Source organism: Prunus dulcis, chromosome 8 (genome assembly GCF_902201215.1).
Source record: "Prunus dulcis chromosome 8, ALMONDv2, whole genome shotgun sequence".
In the NCBI taxonomy this organism is placed as follows: domain Eukaryota; kingdom Viridiplantae; phylum Streptophyta; class Magnoliopsida; order Rosales; family Rosaceae; genus Prunus; species Prunus dulcis.
The window spans coordinates 4576921-4593571 of NC_047657.1; the positions used below are offsets into that span (position 1 = coordinate 4576921).

Here is a 16651-nt window from a genome sequence, read left to right on the forward strand (position 1 = left end):
CCAGAAAATTCCTTGGTTAATGCAAACATTAAGAATTGAAATTATTAATTAAATGAGGAAAATATGGTAAATTCACACTTTTTTATATTAAAAAAATTAAAATTAAAAGAAAAATCATATAATAAATCATATTTTTATGGAACACAACTATCCATTATCTTTTTTAATGCTAAAATAAATTCTAAAAAAAATATCTCTCGCCGACGCGGTAGCACGTTTGAAAAGAAAAATACATGTAGAAAAATCACAAAACACAGGGTTATTGTGGAAATTAAAAATAAAAGGAAATTGGGGTTGGCGGTGGGTCTTCCTTCCAAATCATCTAATTCAAAAAGGCAGTGCAATGTATCATCGTCATCATCAGCAGCAGAATTATCATTTTGGTAGGTTGTGAAGAAGGTCGGACGATCCCAAGCAGAAACAAGGCAATGCCGCGTAAACGGACGATCCCAAGCAAAAACAAATCCCCTTTTTTTTTTTTTTTTTTTTCTCTCTCCCGACTCTCATCATCTGTGAAATATACAGATAATATATATCTGTGATGAAGAGGTTCTTTTTATTCACTCCTGCGCATTGGAGGATTTCATGGCAATGATCCATTGACCATAACCCATCTATGGTCTCAGATTATGAAATAAAAAATCATCTATGGTAAACTTTCAAGATCACTCGCCGGCTCTGCCTTTTCCTCTATGGTCTATTTACCTTCCTTTGATCCCGTAATGAAGACCCCAGGAATTTGAGTTGACTTCCATGGCTGCTGAAGCAAACTCAAGTCCTTCTTCTTCTTCTTCTTGTAGAGACCGTAGATGGAAATATGATGTTTACCTCAGTTGCAGTGACGACGACATGCCGAGGAGTTTCACAGACCCCTTAGATGTTGCTTTGACTGGGCAAGGAATTCGCACATTTAGATTTAGGAATGGTGAAGCATCTAATTCCCCAGTAATCTTCTTAAAGGCAATTGAAAATTCAAGATTTTCAATCCTTGTTCTTTCAAGAAAATATGCCCATTCAATACGATGCTTGAATGAGCTTGAGAAGATCGTTGAATGCAGGAAAGGGATGGGACAGGCAGTTCTGGCGGTTTACTTCGACGTGGATCCAGCTGAGGTGCAAAAACAGGGCGGGAATCTGGAGCATGTTTTCGAAGACCATATAAAGAAAGTGTCAAATTGGAGTGCTGCTCTTCTTGTGGTACCCAGTCTCCCTGGATGGCATGTACGAGATCGGTGAGTAATTCTATTCTTTGCGAAAAATACAGATTTTCTGCTATCTTTAGTATGGTCACTTGTTGCTGTAGGACAGACATTCACAATTTTGTTTGTAGCACTGGACTTGAAAAGGCAAATACTTTTTAACTGTTTTCACTATCTGCACTAGCAGTTTAATGAAGAAAACTACCCAAAAAAAAAACTTCTTTGTTGTGATTCTTACAGAGTCGTGACATTAGTGTTTAATTTCTTATGTGTAGGTACAAAGCACAAAATATTGAACTAATTGTTAAAGTTTTACGGGCTGAATTGCGTAGCTCACTACCTATTTCTCTACATGAGTGGAATAGTAAATTGCTTGAGAAAAAGAAAAGTGATGCAGTCAAGATGATTATTCAAGGCCTAAATGACAATGAGAAGAGAATTTTTCTAGATATTGTTTGTTTCTTTAAAGGAATGGAGAAAAAGCGAGTAGAGGAAATCCTAGATTGTGATGGTTGTTGCCCGTGCAGTGCAATAGAAGTCCTCATTGAGAATTCCCTCGTAACTATTCTAGACAATAAAGTGATGATGGATAGGTTCATACAAGAAACTGGGCAAGAAATTGTTAGTGCCGAGTCTCTTGGGGAGCGTGGTAAGCAAAGCAGGTTGTGGCTTACTGACGACATCCTTGATGTATTGAGGAACAATAAGGTAACTGGTTGTGTAGAAAGATTAAGCATATATAGTAGCATTTCATTTTCTATTACTCTGATTAACTTATCCGAATACTCTTGGTTAGTAGGGCACAGATGCAGTTGAAGGCATTGACATACACTTTCCTGAACTCAAAGAGGCACAATGGAACGAAGAGGCCTTCTCTAATATGCCTTGTCTTAGATTTCTCCGTATTCATGGTCTGTATATGACCGAAGGCCCCATACATCTATCTAATGCCTTAACGTTTCTCGAGTGGTGTGGGTATCCTGGAAAAGTTCTCCCACAAAGTTTTCAACCTGAGGAACTTCGCGAACTGAATTTGTGCAGTAGCAAAATTGAACGGCCTTGGGCTGGAAAAATGGTTAGATTATGGAAACAAAACAAAATGCTGTTATACCAGTTATTTTATTTGAATAGTTACTAAGGTTTGTGTATCTCTCTTTTGTTTCTCTTCTCAACAGTGCTTATATAAGTTGAAATTCATCAATGTTAGCTACTCCCGAGAGCTGTCCAGCACGCCCGACTTTTCAGGTACTCCGAATCTTCAGAGATTAGATTTTGAAGGTTGTCTGAATTTGGTGGAGATAGACCCATCCATTGCTCTTCTCAGAAGGCTTATATTCTTGAGTTTTAAAGAATGTACAAGTCTAGAAAGTCTTCCATCTCCGATTGCAATGGAGTCCCTTGAAGTTTTTATTCTTTCTGGCTGTTCAAACATTAAGAAATTTCCAGAATTTGTGGTACCTATGGACCACTTGTTGGAACTTTATTTAGATAAGACAGCAATTGAAAAGTTACCTTTATCAATTGGACACCTGACTGCCCTAACATTATTAAAACTAAAAGATTGCAAGAATCTCAGGTGTCTTCCAAGCAATATTCACAAGTTGGAGTCCCTCAAAATTGTCGATGTTTCTGGATGCTCAAAACTTCGAAAGCTGCCAGAAAGCTTGGGGAGCATAAGTTGTCTGGAGCGGCTTGATGCGGGTGGTACCTCCATAATCGATGTATCACCATCCATTTTCCTTCTGAAGATTCTTGAAGCTTTATCTCTTCGTGGATGTAAAGGGATTCTGCGATTGCAGTTGCCACCTGTATCTTCTTTGACACTATTGAATCTAAGTGACTGCAATCTTCAGCAGGGAACAATCCCAACTGATATTGGTTGCTTAGCCTCATTAGTATCATTAGATCTTAGTAAAAACAGTTTTGATAGAGTTCCCACAGGCACTAGTCAGCTTACTAAGCTTCAAGGTTTGAATGTGGAGAGTTGTAAGAATCTTGAGAGTATGCCAGAGCTGTCATCAAATATAGACTTCAGTGTTGGATCAGCTGGCCGCTCTTCACATGAAAGGCTATCTTGTCCCTCGAATTTTTTCAGAATGGGGGACTCTTGCTTGAATTTTGTTAACTGCTCCAAATTGGCTGGCAATCAAGACTGCAACAACGCATTTACAATGCTAAGGAGGTTCCTTAAGGTATTCTCCCTACCCCCGCTGTTCAATTCTCTCTCCCCTGTTATCTTCTCTCCTCCCTCTCACATATGTTTTTTAACTTCGCAGTTTGTGTGGTACAGGGAAACCCTTGTCCAGGAAAGAAGTTTGAAACTATAATACCTGGCAAAGAACTTCCTCAGTATTTCAGTTATCAACGTGAGGGGTCTGTAGTAAGCATGAGCTTACCTCAGAATTGGTATACGGATAAGTGCATGGGATATGCTGTTTGTGCTGTTGTTGGTTTCCGTCGATATCGTCCAGCTAACTCTCTTGGTAAATTGAGGCATGAAGCGTTTGGAACTACACATGGTCTCGGCTGTGAAGTGAAGTGCAGTAAGTCGGATATACCTGGCTTGCATCCTTTCTTACGCTGCAGCCAAGAACTAAGCCAAATTGAGTCAGATCACCTTTGGATCTCCTTTGTATCTTGTGAAAATTTTAGTACAGAGTGGAAAAACTGCTGTCGTCACCCTGAATTTTCATTTCAACCCTATGGCGCTGGCTTAGCGGTGAAGAAGAGTGGGGTTCGTTTGATATATCAGCAAGATATTGAAGATAGGAAACTAATAATTACCCAATCTAGAGGCAGTGCCTCCCCTTGTGAGGTTGTTAATGTGTGGAATAATGATTTTAGTGGATCAGAATCTTTACAAGGTGCCATTGTTCAACAATCTGACAGTCTACAGGAAATTGGTGGAACAATAAGTAACTCCAAGGTGGACGACGCAGCCTTAGACAACGTCCATTTATCAAAGAAATGTCGAAATTGATTTAGCTGGACTCTCTCTCTCTCTCTCTCTCTCTCTCTCTCTCTCATTCATTTGAACCCATCTTACAGGACTGATTGCAATTTTTTATTTTTATAATTCTTCATTCCCTCTGAGTGAAATACTGGAGTTGCAAAGACGGGAAGATTTCGGGTTGCGTCAGGTTTAGGTTTAGCTAATGCAGCATTACTTGTAACAATTTTATGCCTTTCGGACATGTGTATCTTTAAACTTATATTCCGCTTTTTGTCCGATATCAGTTTAAAGTTGTTATTCCTTCCAAGTTCTATTCCATAGCAAGTGAAATATTAAAGTCCTCTTAATTGAGGCATAGAAAAGGACCTATCCAAACCAGATTCTCCACTTGGAGCACAATGGCTTTGGTTAAAGGTTAAGATCGACTAGCGCAACACCATCTTCACATCACCGAATCATTCATATCCTCTTTCTACGAGAAGAGTAAAACACTAGTACTGACATGTTGATTATTGCCTCAAACCAATAGTCAAAAGTGATGGATATTGACAAGTTGCAATGTGAATGCATTAATTGGCTTTCACAAATGGTGGTAGGCTATTGTTGACTTGGCTAACCTTTGGCTTCTTTGAGAAGCCACTTCCTTTGGCTTCTTTGAGAAGCCACTTCCTTTGGCTTCTTTGAGAAGACACTAACCTTTGGCTTCTTTGAGAAGCCACTTCCTTTGGCTTCTTTGAGAAGCCACTTCCTTTGGCTTCTTTGAGAAGCCACTTCCTTTGGCTATAAATTGGAAGCAAATGGTTTCATTTGAAGCATCCAACCAAGTGTTGAGTAGAAGAGAAAAATAGCAAGAAAGGCATTTTGCCAAAGAGTGAAACAAATTCTCTCTAGTTGTTCTTTGCTTTGTATCATTGTTTTCTCTTCCTTTGTGAGTGTGTGAGGTTGGGTGTATTTGGGTCTTTGGGAAATTGAGTGGTAAACACTATTGTATATCTCCATTGATTATAGTGGAATACTCCATCGCTCCAAACTGGATGTAGGCAATTGCCGAACCAGTATAAATCTTGGTGTTGTTCTTGTTGATTATTTTGTTCAATTTTTCTCCTGCCTGTTGTTATTTATTTTTCACTCGCAGTTGGTTGACGCTTCCGCACAACAAGTGGTATCAGAGCTCCAGTTTTTCGACTGGGGTTTCGTGGGAGTGAAAAATCTGTCGGTGCTACAGTGACGGGTGAATAGTGCACGTGAATAGTGTCGGTGCTACAGTGCTCCCGTGAATAGTGCTGTGCTACAGTAGCAGTGAATAGTGCCGGGCAGATTTGATGGCTGGAGAAAAAGACGAAATTTTGAAGGAGAAGGAATCGACATCGTCTTCGTCGGCACCTACATCCAATAGACATCCAATTGCCAGTACAAGGTTAGAGGTTGATAAATTTAATGGCTCCAATAATTTTGGTATGTGGCAATGTGAAGTTATGGATGTGTTGTATCAACAAGAGTTGGATATGGTTCTGGAGGATAAACCAGAAGATATTGATGACAAGCAGTGGACTCGAATTAATCTCCATGCTTGTGCCACTATTCGATCGTTCCTTGATAAGGAGTTGAAATACCCGTATATGAAGGAAACTTCTGCTAAGAAGTTATGGATGAAATTGGAGGAGAAGTATATGACCAAGAGCGCAGAAAATCGGCTCTTCTTGAAGAAACGACTCTTCCGATTTCAATATCGTTCAGGTATTTCTATGCATGAACACCTCAATGATTATAATAAAATACTTGCTGATTTAGCAAACCTTGATGTGATAATTCCCGACGAGGATAAGGCACTATGTTTGTTAAATTCATTGCCTGATGATTATGATCATTTGACAACTACTTTGTTGTATGGAAAATCCGAGGTGAAACTGGATGAGGTGTCTGCGGCATTGGTGAATCATGAGTGTCGTAAAAAGGAACAGAAGACTCAAAATTCACAAACCGAGGCACTCGTTGCAAGGGGTCGAACAGAGGAAAGAAAATCTGGGAAGCGGGGAAAATCTCGTTCAAAGTCACGAGGGAAATTTCCTGCTAAAGATGAATGTGCCTTTTGTCGCCAAAAGGGTCATTGGAAGAAAGACTGCCCCAAATTGAAGAACAAGGAGAAGGAGAAAGTGGGTTCTGAAGCAAATGTTGCAAAATCTGGAGATGAAGATTTCGAGTTTGCTTTGGCTAGTTCATCTGCTGATGGTCACTCAACTGAGTGGATTTTGGATTCAGGTTGCACCTATCATATGTGTCCCATTCGGGAATGGTTTTCTAGCTTCGAGGAGCTGGATGGTGGAGTTGTTTTGATGGGCAACAATAATGCCTGCAAAACACAAGGGATAGGCAAAATCTGTTTGAAGATGCATGATGGAACAGTCAGAGAATTGAGTGATGTTCGGTATGTTCCGGATATGAAGAAGAATCTCATCTCATTAGGCGCTTTGGAATCCAAGGGTCTCAAGATCACCATGGAGGGTGGAGTTCTTAAAGCTGTGCATGGGGCACTGGTGGTGATGAAAGGTACAAGACGAAATAACTTGTATTTCTTGCAGGGTAGTACAGTTATTGGTGGAGCAGCTGTCACCGAAGCTGCTGACGCAGATAGCACAGACACCACAAGGTTATGGCATATGCGTCTTGGGCATGCTGGTGAAAAAGCGTTGCAAGGATTGGTGAAGCAAGGCTTATTGAAAGGTGCAAAGGCATGCAAATTGGAATTCTGTGAACACTGTGTGCTGGGTAAGCAAACTAGAGTGAAATTTGGCACTGCTATTCACCACACTAAAGGCATTCTAGATTATGTTCACACTGATGTTTGGGGACCTTCCAAGAATGCATCTTGGGGAGGTAGCCATTATTTTGTCTCCTTTGTTGATGACTTCTCTAGAAGAATATGGGTGTACACCATGAAGCGTAAAGATGAAGTCTTGAAGATATTCCTGAAGTGGAAAAAGATGATTGAAATGCAAAGCGGTCGAAAGATCAAGACTCTCAGATCAGACAATGGGGGTGAATATAAGTCTGATCCTTTCTTGAAAGTTTGTCAAGATGAGGGTATTGTGAGGCACTTCACGGTTAGGGAGACACCGCAACCGAATGGGGTGGCGGAGCGCATGAACCGTACTTTGCTTGAGAAAGTTCGGTGTATGTTGTCTAATGCTGGTTTAGGTAAGGCGTTTTGGGCTGAGGCGATTACTTATGCAAGCCATCTCATTAATCGGTTGCCTGCTGCTGCGAATGAGGGCAAAACGCCCATGGAGGTATGGTCTGGTAAAACTTGTACTGATTACAAGTATTTACACATATTTGGTTGTCCTGCTTACTATCATGTCAGGGAAAGCAAGTTAGATCCAAGAGCAAAAAAGGCTCTATTTATGGGATTTAGCACTGGCGTGAAGGGATACCGACTTTGGTGTCCAGATGAGAAGAAAATTGTTGTAAGCAGAGATGTGACTTTTGATGAGGCTGCTATGGTAAATCAGAACAAGCATGAAGGTGAAATTGAAGCAACTAAGACCATGAGTAGTTCAAAGCGGGTGGAGTTACTGAAAACTCCAGTTGTTCCAGTAAGGTCTGATATTACAGACACTAGTCCTACAGTTGATTCTGATGAAGAGGACGAGGATGATGAAGAGGAGGCACCTACCCAAGAGCCTCCACAGCAACAAGATTCTATTGCAATCAGAAGATCGAGAAGGGAGATTGGAAAGCCTGTTCGATTTACTGATATTGTGGCATATGCACTTCCCGTTATTGAAGATGATATTCCATCCGCCTACAAAGAAGCTGTCAGAAGTTCAGAGAGAGTGGAGTGGAAGAAATCTATGGATGAGGAGATGAAGTCTCTTCATAAAAATGAGACTTGGGAGCTGGTTCAGTTACCAAAGGGGAAGAAAGCAATTGGTTGCAAATGGGTTTATGCCAAGAAGATGGAATCTTTGGGAAAGGACAATGTGAGATTCAAAGCCAGATTAGTAGCTAAAGGATATGCTCAGAAGGAAGGCATTGACTACAATGAGGTATTTTCTCCCGTAGTAAAACATTCCTCTATTCGTATTTTGTTGGCTTTGGTTGCACAGTTTGACCTTGAGTTGGCTCAACTTGATGTCAAGACTGCATTCTTACATGGTGATTTGGAGGAAGAAATTTATATGTCTCAGCCAGAAGGATTTAAGGTTGCTGGAAAAGAAAATTGGGTTTGCAAATTGCAAAAATCATTGTACGGCTTGAAGCAGTCTCAAAGACAATGGTATAAGCGATTTGATCGGTTTATGATCGGGCAGAAGTACACAAGAAGTCATTATGACCATTGTGTATACTTTCGCAAACTACAAGATGGAACCTTCATCTATCTGCTTTTATATGTTGATGATATGCTTATAGCATGTAAAAGCAAAGTGGAGATTGAAAGGTTGAAGACTCAACTGAGAAATGAATTTGAGATGAAGGACTTAGGAGAAGCTCGGAAGATACTGGGTATGGAAATTGAAAGAGATAGAGCGAAGGGCAAGATTAGTCTGTGTCAAAAGCAGTATTTGAAGAAGGTACTACAACGTTTCGGGATGAATGAAAATTCAAAACCGGTTAGTACACCTCTTGCCCCTCATTTCAAACTTAGTGCTTCTATGTCTCCTAAAACTGGTGAAGAGAGTCATTACATGGCTCAAATTCCATATGCAAGTGTTGTTGGTAGTTTGATGTATGCTATGGTGTGTACGAGGCCTGATATTTCACAAGCTGTTAGTATTGTCAGTAGATATATGCATAATCCAGGAAAAGGGCATTGGCAAGCTGTGAAATGGATTCTACGGTATATTCTGGGTACTGTGGATGTTGGTTTATTGTTTCAACATGATAAAGTTACTGGTCAATGTGTTGTTGGATATGTGGATTCTGATTACGCAGGTGATTTGGACAAGCGTAGGTCCACGACAGGTTTTGTATTCACTATTGCTGGAGGTCCAGTGAGTTGGAGGTCGATTCTGCAATCTACAGTTGCTTTGTCGACTCCTGAGGCAGAATACATGGCAGTAACAGAAGCTATAAAGGAAGCCATCTGGCTTCAAGGGTTGCTTGGTGACTTGGGGGTCCAACAAGACCATGTGGATGTTCATTGTGACAGTCAGAGTGCTATTTATTTAGCAAAGAATCAAGTTCATCATGCACGTACAAAACACATTGACGTAAGGTTCCATTTTGTTCGTGAGATTATTGAAGAGGAGATATTCTTCTTCAGAAGATTGGGACTGCTGACAATCCTGCGGATATGTTGACAAAGCCAATTTCGTTGCTCAAGTTTAAGCACTGCTTAGACTTAATTGGCATTTGTAAAATTTGTTGATTGCCCCATAGGGGATTGGGAGACGACTATTGGGAGTTCTACTTCGAGGGTTTGAGCCAAGGTGGAGATTGTTGATTATTGCCTCAAACCAATAGTCAAAAGTGATGGATATTGACAAGTTGCAATGTGAATGCATTAATTGGCTTTCACAAATTGTGGTAGGCTATTGTTGTTTTGGCTAACCTTTTGGCTTCTTATAGTCAAAAGTGATGGATATTGACAAGTTGCAATGTGAATGCATTAATTGACTTTCACAAATGGTGGTAGGCTATTGTTGATTTGGCTAACCTTTGGCTTCTTTGAGAAGCCACTTCCTTTGGCTATAAATTGGAAGCAAATGGTTTCATTTGAAGCATCCACCCAAGTGTTGAGTAGAAGAGAAAAATAGCAAGAAAGGCATTTTGCCAAAGAGTGAAACAAATTCTCTCTAGTTGTTCTTTGCTTTGTATCATTGTTTTCTCTTCCTTGTGAGTGTGTGAGGTTGGGTGTATTTGGGTCTTTGGGAAATTGAGTGGTAAACACTATTGTATATCTCCATTGATTATAGTGGAATACTCCATCGTCTCCAAACTGGATGCAGGCAATTGCCGAACCAGTATAAATCTTGGTGTTGTTCTTGTTGATTATTTTGTTCAATTTTTCTCCTGCCTGTTGTTATTTATTTTTTCACTCGCAGTTGGTTGACGCTTCCGCACAACACCCAAGACTCCCACAAACCCGTTCTCAGTTATGTCCAAGGCGACGCCGTTTCGCTCACCACAGCCCATTCTGATGCTGATTTCCACCGTCTTTCAAGCAACGACTTCAACATTGAAGCCAAAGAATACCATCCTCTTGTACCCCAATTGGCAATATCTCGTGAAAAAGCTGCTGTGATGGCTTTTCAAATCACTCTCTTTCCCAACAGCAGCGGCTTCTCCATTGGAATTTCCATGCACCATGCAGCTCTTGATGGCAAAACTTTGTTCATGTTTCTGAAATCATGGGCCCACTTATGCAAACATGAACCTGATACTTTGTTGCCTGATCAGCTGAAACCATTTTATGACAGAAGTGTCTTCATCCAGGACCCAGCTGGGCTCGAGCTCGAAGCAATCTACTTGAACCAGTTTCTGAATATGGACCAACGACCCAACAACCGAAGCTTGATGGTTGCCACCCGCTATAAATCTCTAGCGCTACCAGATTCGATTCGAGGCACGTTCGAATTCACTAGCACAAAAATTGACGCACTAAGGCAATCTGTCATGATCAAGAAACATCAACAATATCATCAATCTGTTCGAAATTTGTCAACGTTTTGTCTAACATGTGCCTACACATGGGTTTGCTTAGTCAAAGCAGAACAAGAAGAAGAAGAAGAAGAAATAAAAGACGACCAAATACTTATGGTGCTTAGCGTGGACTGTCGGTCTCGCTTGGACCCTCCTATACCTGCAACCTATTTTGGCAACTGCATAACGGGCCATGGAGCATTTGCAGAAAGAAAAGGACTTTTGGGGGAAGATGGGTTCTTTGTGGCTGTAAATGCGATCAGTGAAGCCATAAAAGGTTTGAATAACGGGGTCTTGAATGGGGCAGGGAACTTGGTTTCAAGTTTGTACCTTTCTGGATCTGATCTTCAGGCTACTACTGATCATTCCACAGTGTTTACCACCGCTGGTTCACATCAGTTTAAGATGTACGATACTGATTTCGGGTGGGGAAGACCAAAGAGTACCGAAGTGGTTCCTATAGGTAGAAGAGGAGCCATCACTTTTTCAGATGGCAAGAATGGAGGTGGAGCTGTTGACATTGGCTTGGTTCTGAAGAAACATCACATGGAGGTTTTTGCTTCTCTATTTCCTAAAGGTCTTGAAAATCTTTGATTTTCAATCCCCTTAGCCTCATATGCACTACTATACTATAGCTGGTTTCAATAGAAATTTATATTTCATTTTATCTTTTGGGGAATAATTGGGAGTTCATTGGTCATTGGGGCAACTCTTATGCTCTCAATTATTAATCTTGTTAAGATGTTGCTATTTGAAGCAGGCTGCTCTGTATTTTGGTTTAGTATGCTTATATATCTCTGTATATTTTGTTTGGGACAAACTGGTGTATAAATTGCATGGAGTTTTACTGCTCTAAGATTTGAATCACAACTCATTTTCATGTATATAGTTACTATATTCCATTTACATATTGATTTGGATCACAACTCATTTTTCAACCATGAACTAAATGATTGTTTGGATCAATAAAGTAGGACAGAATTGTTCCACAATCCACATTTTGAACAATTCTATGAGTTGTTTGGATTAATGATTTCTTAATGCTTGATACTAATATTCATATGTATTGACTTTGATAATTTAATTGCTTTTATGTGGGTGTCATCCTAGTGTGCCAGGCTGTTAAATGCTTCGGTTGGGGCACCAAATATATATTCTAAGGGTGTGAACTTAGAATATCAAAGCTTCTATCTCCAATGGCACAACCAAGCTCAATCAAAGTAGTTGAGGTTTGCTGGGTAGCTCCCAAACCAAACTCACCAGACTCAGCCTCTCCAGATGATCAGTCTCTTCCTCTAACTTTCTTTGACCTTCTCTGGCTAAGGTTTCCTCCCATCCAACGTGTTTTCTTCTACGAAATATCATCATTCAACACACCCCTCTTCTTCGATTCCATACTTCCAAAACTCAAAGCCTCACTCTCTCTCACCCTCCAGCACTTTCTGCCTCATGCAGGAAACCTCACTTGGCCCCAAGACTCCCAAAAACCCTTTCTCAGTTATGTCAAAGGTGACACCCTTTCGCTTACAATAGCTGAATCTGATGCTGATTTCTACCATCTAGTTTCAACCAACAACTTCAATATTGAAGCCAAAGAATACCATCCTCTTATACCCCAATTGGCAGTGTCTCATGACCAAGCCTCAGTGATGGCATTGCAAATCACAATTTTCCCCAACTGTGGTTTTTCCATTGGATAAGCCGTGCACCATGCTGCCCTTGATGGCAAAACTTCAACATCTTTTTTGAAACTATGGGCTCACCTTTGCAAACATGGAGGACTGCCCTCATCTTTGTTACCAGAGCCACCAAAACCATGTTAAGACAGGAGGGCCGTCAAGGACCCTGCCGGCATTGAAGCAATCTACTTGAAGGAATGGTTAAATGCCGGAGGGCCCAATAATACAAGCTTGATGTCTTTGGGGGTTAAAGAATTTCCACTAGACTTGATTCGAGGTACGTGGGCCTATTGGGAGAAGATGGGTTGTTTGTGGCCTTAAATGCAATTAGTGAATCTATAAAAAGTTTGGACAAGACCTTTTTGGATGGGGCAGAGACTTGGGTTTCAAGAATGCTCAATGCACTGCAGACTACAGATAGAGTTCATTCCATTGCTGGGTCACATACTTTTGGGATTTATGAGGCAACTGATTTTGGATGGGGAAGACCAACGAAGATCGACTTCGTTTCGATAGACAGGACAGGGGCTATCTCCTTTTCAGATAGCAAGAATGGTGCTGGTGGTGTTGAGGTTGGGCTGGTTTTGAAAAAACATTATATGGAGGCTTTTGCTTCTCTATTTGCGAGAAGTCTTGAAGACCTTTGAAGCCATCTTTAGCATTCTGCAACAGTTGGTTTGAACAAAAGTACCTTACTTCTTTCTCTGTGTTTATGAGGCATCTTTATTATTCTTTTTGCAATTGAAATTACAGATTCTGTATGAATTGCATGAATCACAGCTCATGTTCATTTGAGTATTTCATATATTCCATATTATCATTAAAAAAAATTTGCTAGGAGCTGCAAAGGTTATATGCGACTGAAGTCTGAATTAAGGCTCCATAATTTTAATTTATGATAAAAATAGATAGGGGAAGCCATTGCAATCAGCTCCACAGAAGCATTACATTGGATCAGTGTTCTTGATCTGAAACATTCAACCATTATCATGAAGTCACGTGCTTACATCTGCAGAGAAAACCTGCGGCCTCCCATGCTGCAGACAAAAGATCCAAGTAATGGGGCTTGATGTATATCACATTGACAGATTTACACATTGTTACAAAATCCCTGGAGCTTATTTTTTATTTTTATGAAGATGTCTTTTGTCATCAAAATGTCGTATACACGTGATTTTAGTTGGTCACCAAACATAACAAAGCCTGGGATTTTAATGATATAATAAGCATGTCCCACAACACATGATTGGTCAATCACCTAAATTAACTTGAAGCTAAAGACCTTATCTATTCTTATTATAACTAAAAGCACCAAAATTTTATTTTCTCCAATAGTATATTTGTCTACATGACTTTTCATACCATTCAATAGACTTCAACATCAAATAATAATGTAAAATATATTGGATGTTTATATTTGTTATTGGTACTCTAAAGGGTTATTTAGTACTCCACTTCTGTAAAAGTATAAGAAGCAAATTACATTTAGAATGGTGCGTGATGACTGTTTCAGAATGACAATAACGATATTAAATCAAATTTGAAAGTGTAGATAATTTGCCACAACCTTTATATATGTTTGTAATATTAATTTTAGACTAGAGCGGATATTCTTCCTACTATGTACCCAAATTCGAATTCTCCTTCATTTAGATTAAATTAAAATAGAATATTATTTTTTAATTATAAAATAATAAGAACTACTTGCTCAACAGAACATCCAAAATTCAATTTTTGTAAAACAAAAAAGCAAAAAAAAAAAAAAACAAACAAACAAACAAACAAACTTTTAAAATTTGACCAAAAACCCTAAAAGAGAAAAGAAGAAAAACTTGACTAGGTGTAAAAAAAAGGTTACTTGACCCAATCTGTGCACCCGTTGGTGTGAATTGCATCAGAGTTCGCTGTTAGCTTTCTTTCTCAGACGCTTCTTTATTTCGTGCGCCAACTGTTCGTCTTTCCCTCTCTCTCGCTCTCACAGTCTCACTTACTCTTCTTTGGTGAAGCACAAGGTACCCTACCATCTCATCGTTCCCAATCTCTGTCTCTAGCAAAGCTATAGCATTTCATAAAGGGTACTTTTTTGGCATTCATTTCTTTGATTTTTTTCCATGTACTATTCATTTAATGGGTTCTTTAGCACCCTTATTGTTGATTTTTTAAGGTTGTATTTTGGTCTGTCTTTTGAAAGCTATTTTCTTCTTTATTATTAGTGTTCAAATGTTTACTTTTGTTTGTGTGATCAAGCATTATACAGGTCGTAGAATTAATTTAATGAATTTTGTAACTTTAAGCTCGCCGGCTCTGAATGTTGGGCTGATTATGTATTGATTTATCATTCTATCTAATTTTCTGAGATGGGTTTTGTTTATTTTGTGGTATGAGGTTGGTTTAGGGTTTAGGTCTTGAGCTTTGCTTGGTCTGAATCCAAATAATGTGGTGCTGTTGCTTCGAGGATCTAAGTTTTTGCAAGTTATTGTGCCAACTTTTTTGGATTTACCTAAATATTCAGTACTCACTGAAGCAGATTATGTGGTTCTCAGTTTTATGGAATATCATTTTAATTTATTGTGCTTCTAGGGTTTTCTCAAAATGTGGTTGTTTCATTTAACCAGCTCTCCCTTTCTCCCTTGTCTCTGAGGTTTTCTTTAGAAGAAAATGTAGCAGTCTTTCATATCGCTAACTCCACCATGTTCTGTTTCCATGCAATGTAATCGAAATTGGTACATAGTTTTGTGGTGCTAGTTTCCTACTGTCTCTTTTGCAGTTGTTACTTTACTTTTGGGATAATTCTTTCCCTGATCTAGGGATGAAGGGCTAGTTTTAAGCATGGGTTCTTTGTGCCTTTGATTTTGTAAAGTCAAATACATTATATGTGCCTTGTGCTATATTGCTAACTCACTGCACCTGGGTGTTTTGAATTAATTATCTTCCATTTATTGAGGAATTGTTTAGTAGTGTTTCATTTCTCAGTCTTTTGGCAGAATGGCCTTGCAGACAGCAATTCCTCCACCGACTCCCAGTGCCCAACTTGTTGGAAATGCTTTCATTGAGCAGTATTACCATATTCTTCACAATAACCCGGGCCTGGTCCATAGATTTTATCAGGATTCAAGTGTTCTAAGCCGGCCTGATTCCAATGGTGTGATGACATCAGTGACCACTATGCAAGTAAGTTTTTGGTAGGCAGTTTTTCTTTTGGGTGTCATTTCCCATGGTCTATTACTTGGTTCTACTTTTTGTGAAGCAATAACTTTTCGCCAAATATGCTATAATCATCAAGGAGTACATTAAATAAACAAATGTATGTTGGTGATTCATATAGGCAGTTCTATTGTTAGATGTTGAGGATTCTCTATGGTCCACAGGTTGTTTACCTGATTATTCACACATGATATTTTTAAGTTTGAATTTATCTGTTGCATTTTTGGTTTTTTTTAAATACTTATTTGAATGTATAGTCCTGTATGATTCTGCCATGCTCTTAAATCCTCAGAGATATGGTAATTTTAGGTCTCAGTTATGCTCTGAATCATATAGTCACTACAATTTCAGGTGATTTCCTCCTTAAGGGCTGACACATGATTCATAAAGATAATAAGAAATTGTTTTATGTTCTTTGTTTATCGAGTACCCTAGATAGCGAATACATAGATTAGATGGTCGATGTCAGAATACTGGTATTACTGGCACATCTTGAACATGTGACTGCTTGGCACTTGAACATACTGGATATATTTTTCTTTTAAATGTTTTTGGACTCAATATCCATAAGTGGTTGTGCTCAAATAGCCAAATTCACATAAATGGAAATCTGTACACAAATTTTTCTTCTTTTACCATTTTTGTTTTATTTGATAACGATGATATTATCTTGAAGGTTTCAAGATGACTAATTAACATACTTTGAATATTATATTATGAGCATTACCTGCTGCAAGGACATCACTTTTTCTTCTTTTTTTTTGGCCCCTCAATTTTTTGTTCGAGTAGGGAATCAATGAGAAGATCCTTTCCTTAAATTACAACGAATATAAGGCTGAAATAAAGACCGCTGACGCTCAGAAGTCTTATAAGGATGGGGTAACTGTGTTAGTTACTGGATGTTTAACGAGCAAGGATAACTTGAAAAGGAAATTCGCCCAATCATTTTTCCTTGCCCCTCAAGACAATGGGTT

General features: G+C 39.2%; 2 protein-coding genes and 1 pseudogene across 2 annotated transcripts in view; all 3 read left to right on the plus strand.

The window, feature by feature from the left end:
- The first annotated feature begins 2118 nt into the window (after positions 1 to 2118).
- LOC117638306 (disease resistance-like protein DSC1) lies at positions 2119 to 4179 on the plus strand. Its single transcript, XM_034373442.1, has 3 exons — positions 2119 to 2274; positions 2375 to 3391; positions 3490 to 4179. Exons 1-3 carry the CDS (start codon positions 2119 to 2121, stop codon positions 4177 to 4179), a joined length of 1863 nt encoding a protein of 620 aa, XP_034229333.1.
- A 7621-nt stretch (positions 4180 to 11800) lies between these two features.
- Positions 11801 to 13271, plus strand: LOC117636354 (annotated as a pseudogene).
- Positions 13272 to 15446: 2175 nt separating this feature from the next.
- Positions 15447 to 16651, plus strand: part of LOC117638307 (nuclear transport factor 2-like) — a 1667-nt gene continuing 462 nt past the window's right edge. The window contains exons 1-2 of the mRNA XM_034373443.1: positions 15447 to 15644; positions 16467 to 16648. Of these exons, the coding sequence (XP_034229334.1) occupies positions 15459 to 15644; positions 16467 to 16648 (368 nt within the window). The 5' untranslated portion in view covers positions 15447 to 15458. The remainder of the gene's footprint in view (positions 15645 to 16466; positions 16649 to 16651) is intronic.

What these genes read in the sequence shown, in the direction of transcription:
- LOC117638306 (XM_034373442.1), top strand. Translation starts at nt 2,119, where the DNA reads ATGACCGAAGGCCCCATACATCTATCTAATGCCTTAACGTTTCTCGAG. An exon ending in GGCCTTGGGCTGGAAAAATG is followed by an intron (nt 2,275 to 2,374) that starts GTTAGATTATGG and finishes TCTTCTCAACAG; the next exon opens with TGCTTATATAAGTTGAAATT. An exon ending in TGCTAAGGAGGTTCCTTAAG is followed by an intron (nt 3,392 to 3,489) that starts GTATTCTCCCTA and finishes TGTGTGGTACAG; the next exon opens with GGAAACCCTTGTCCAGGAAA.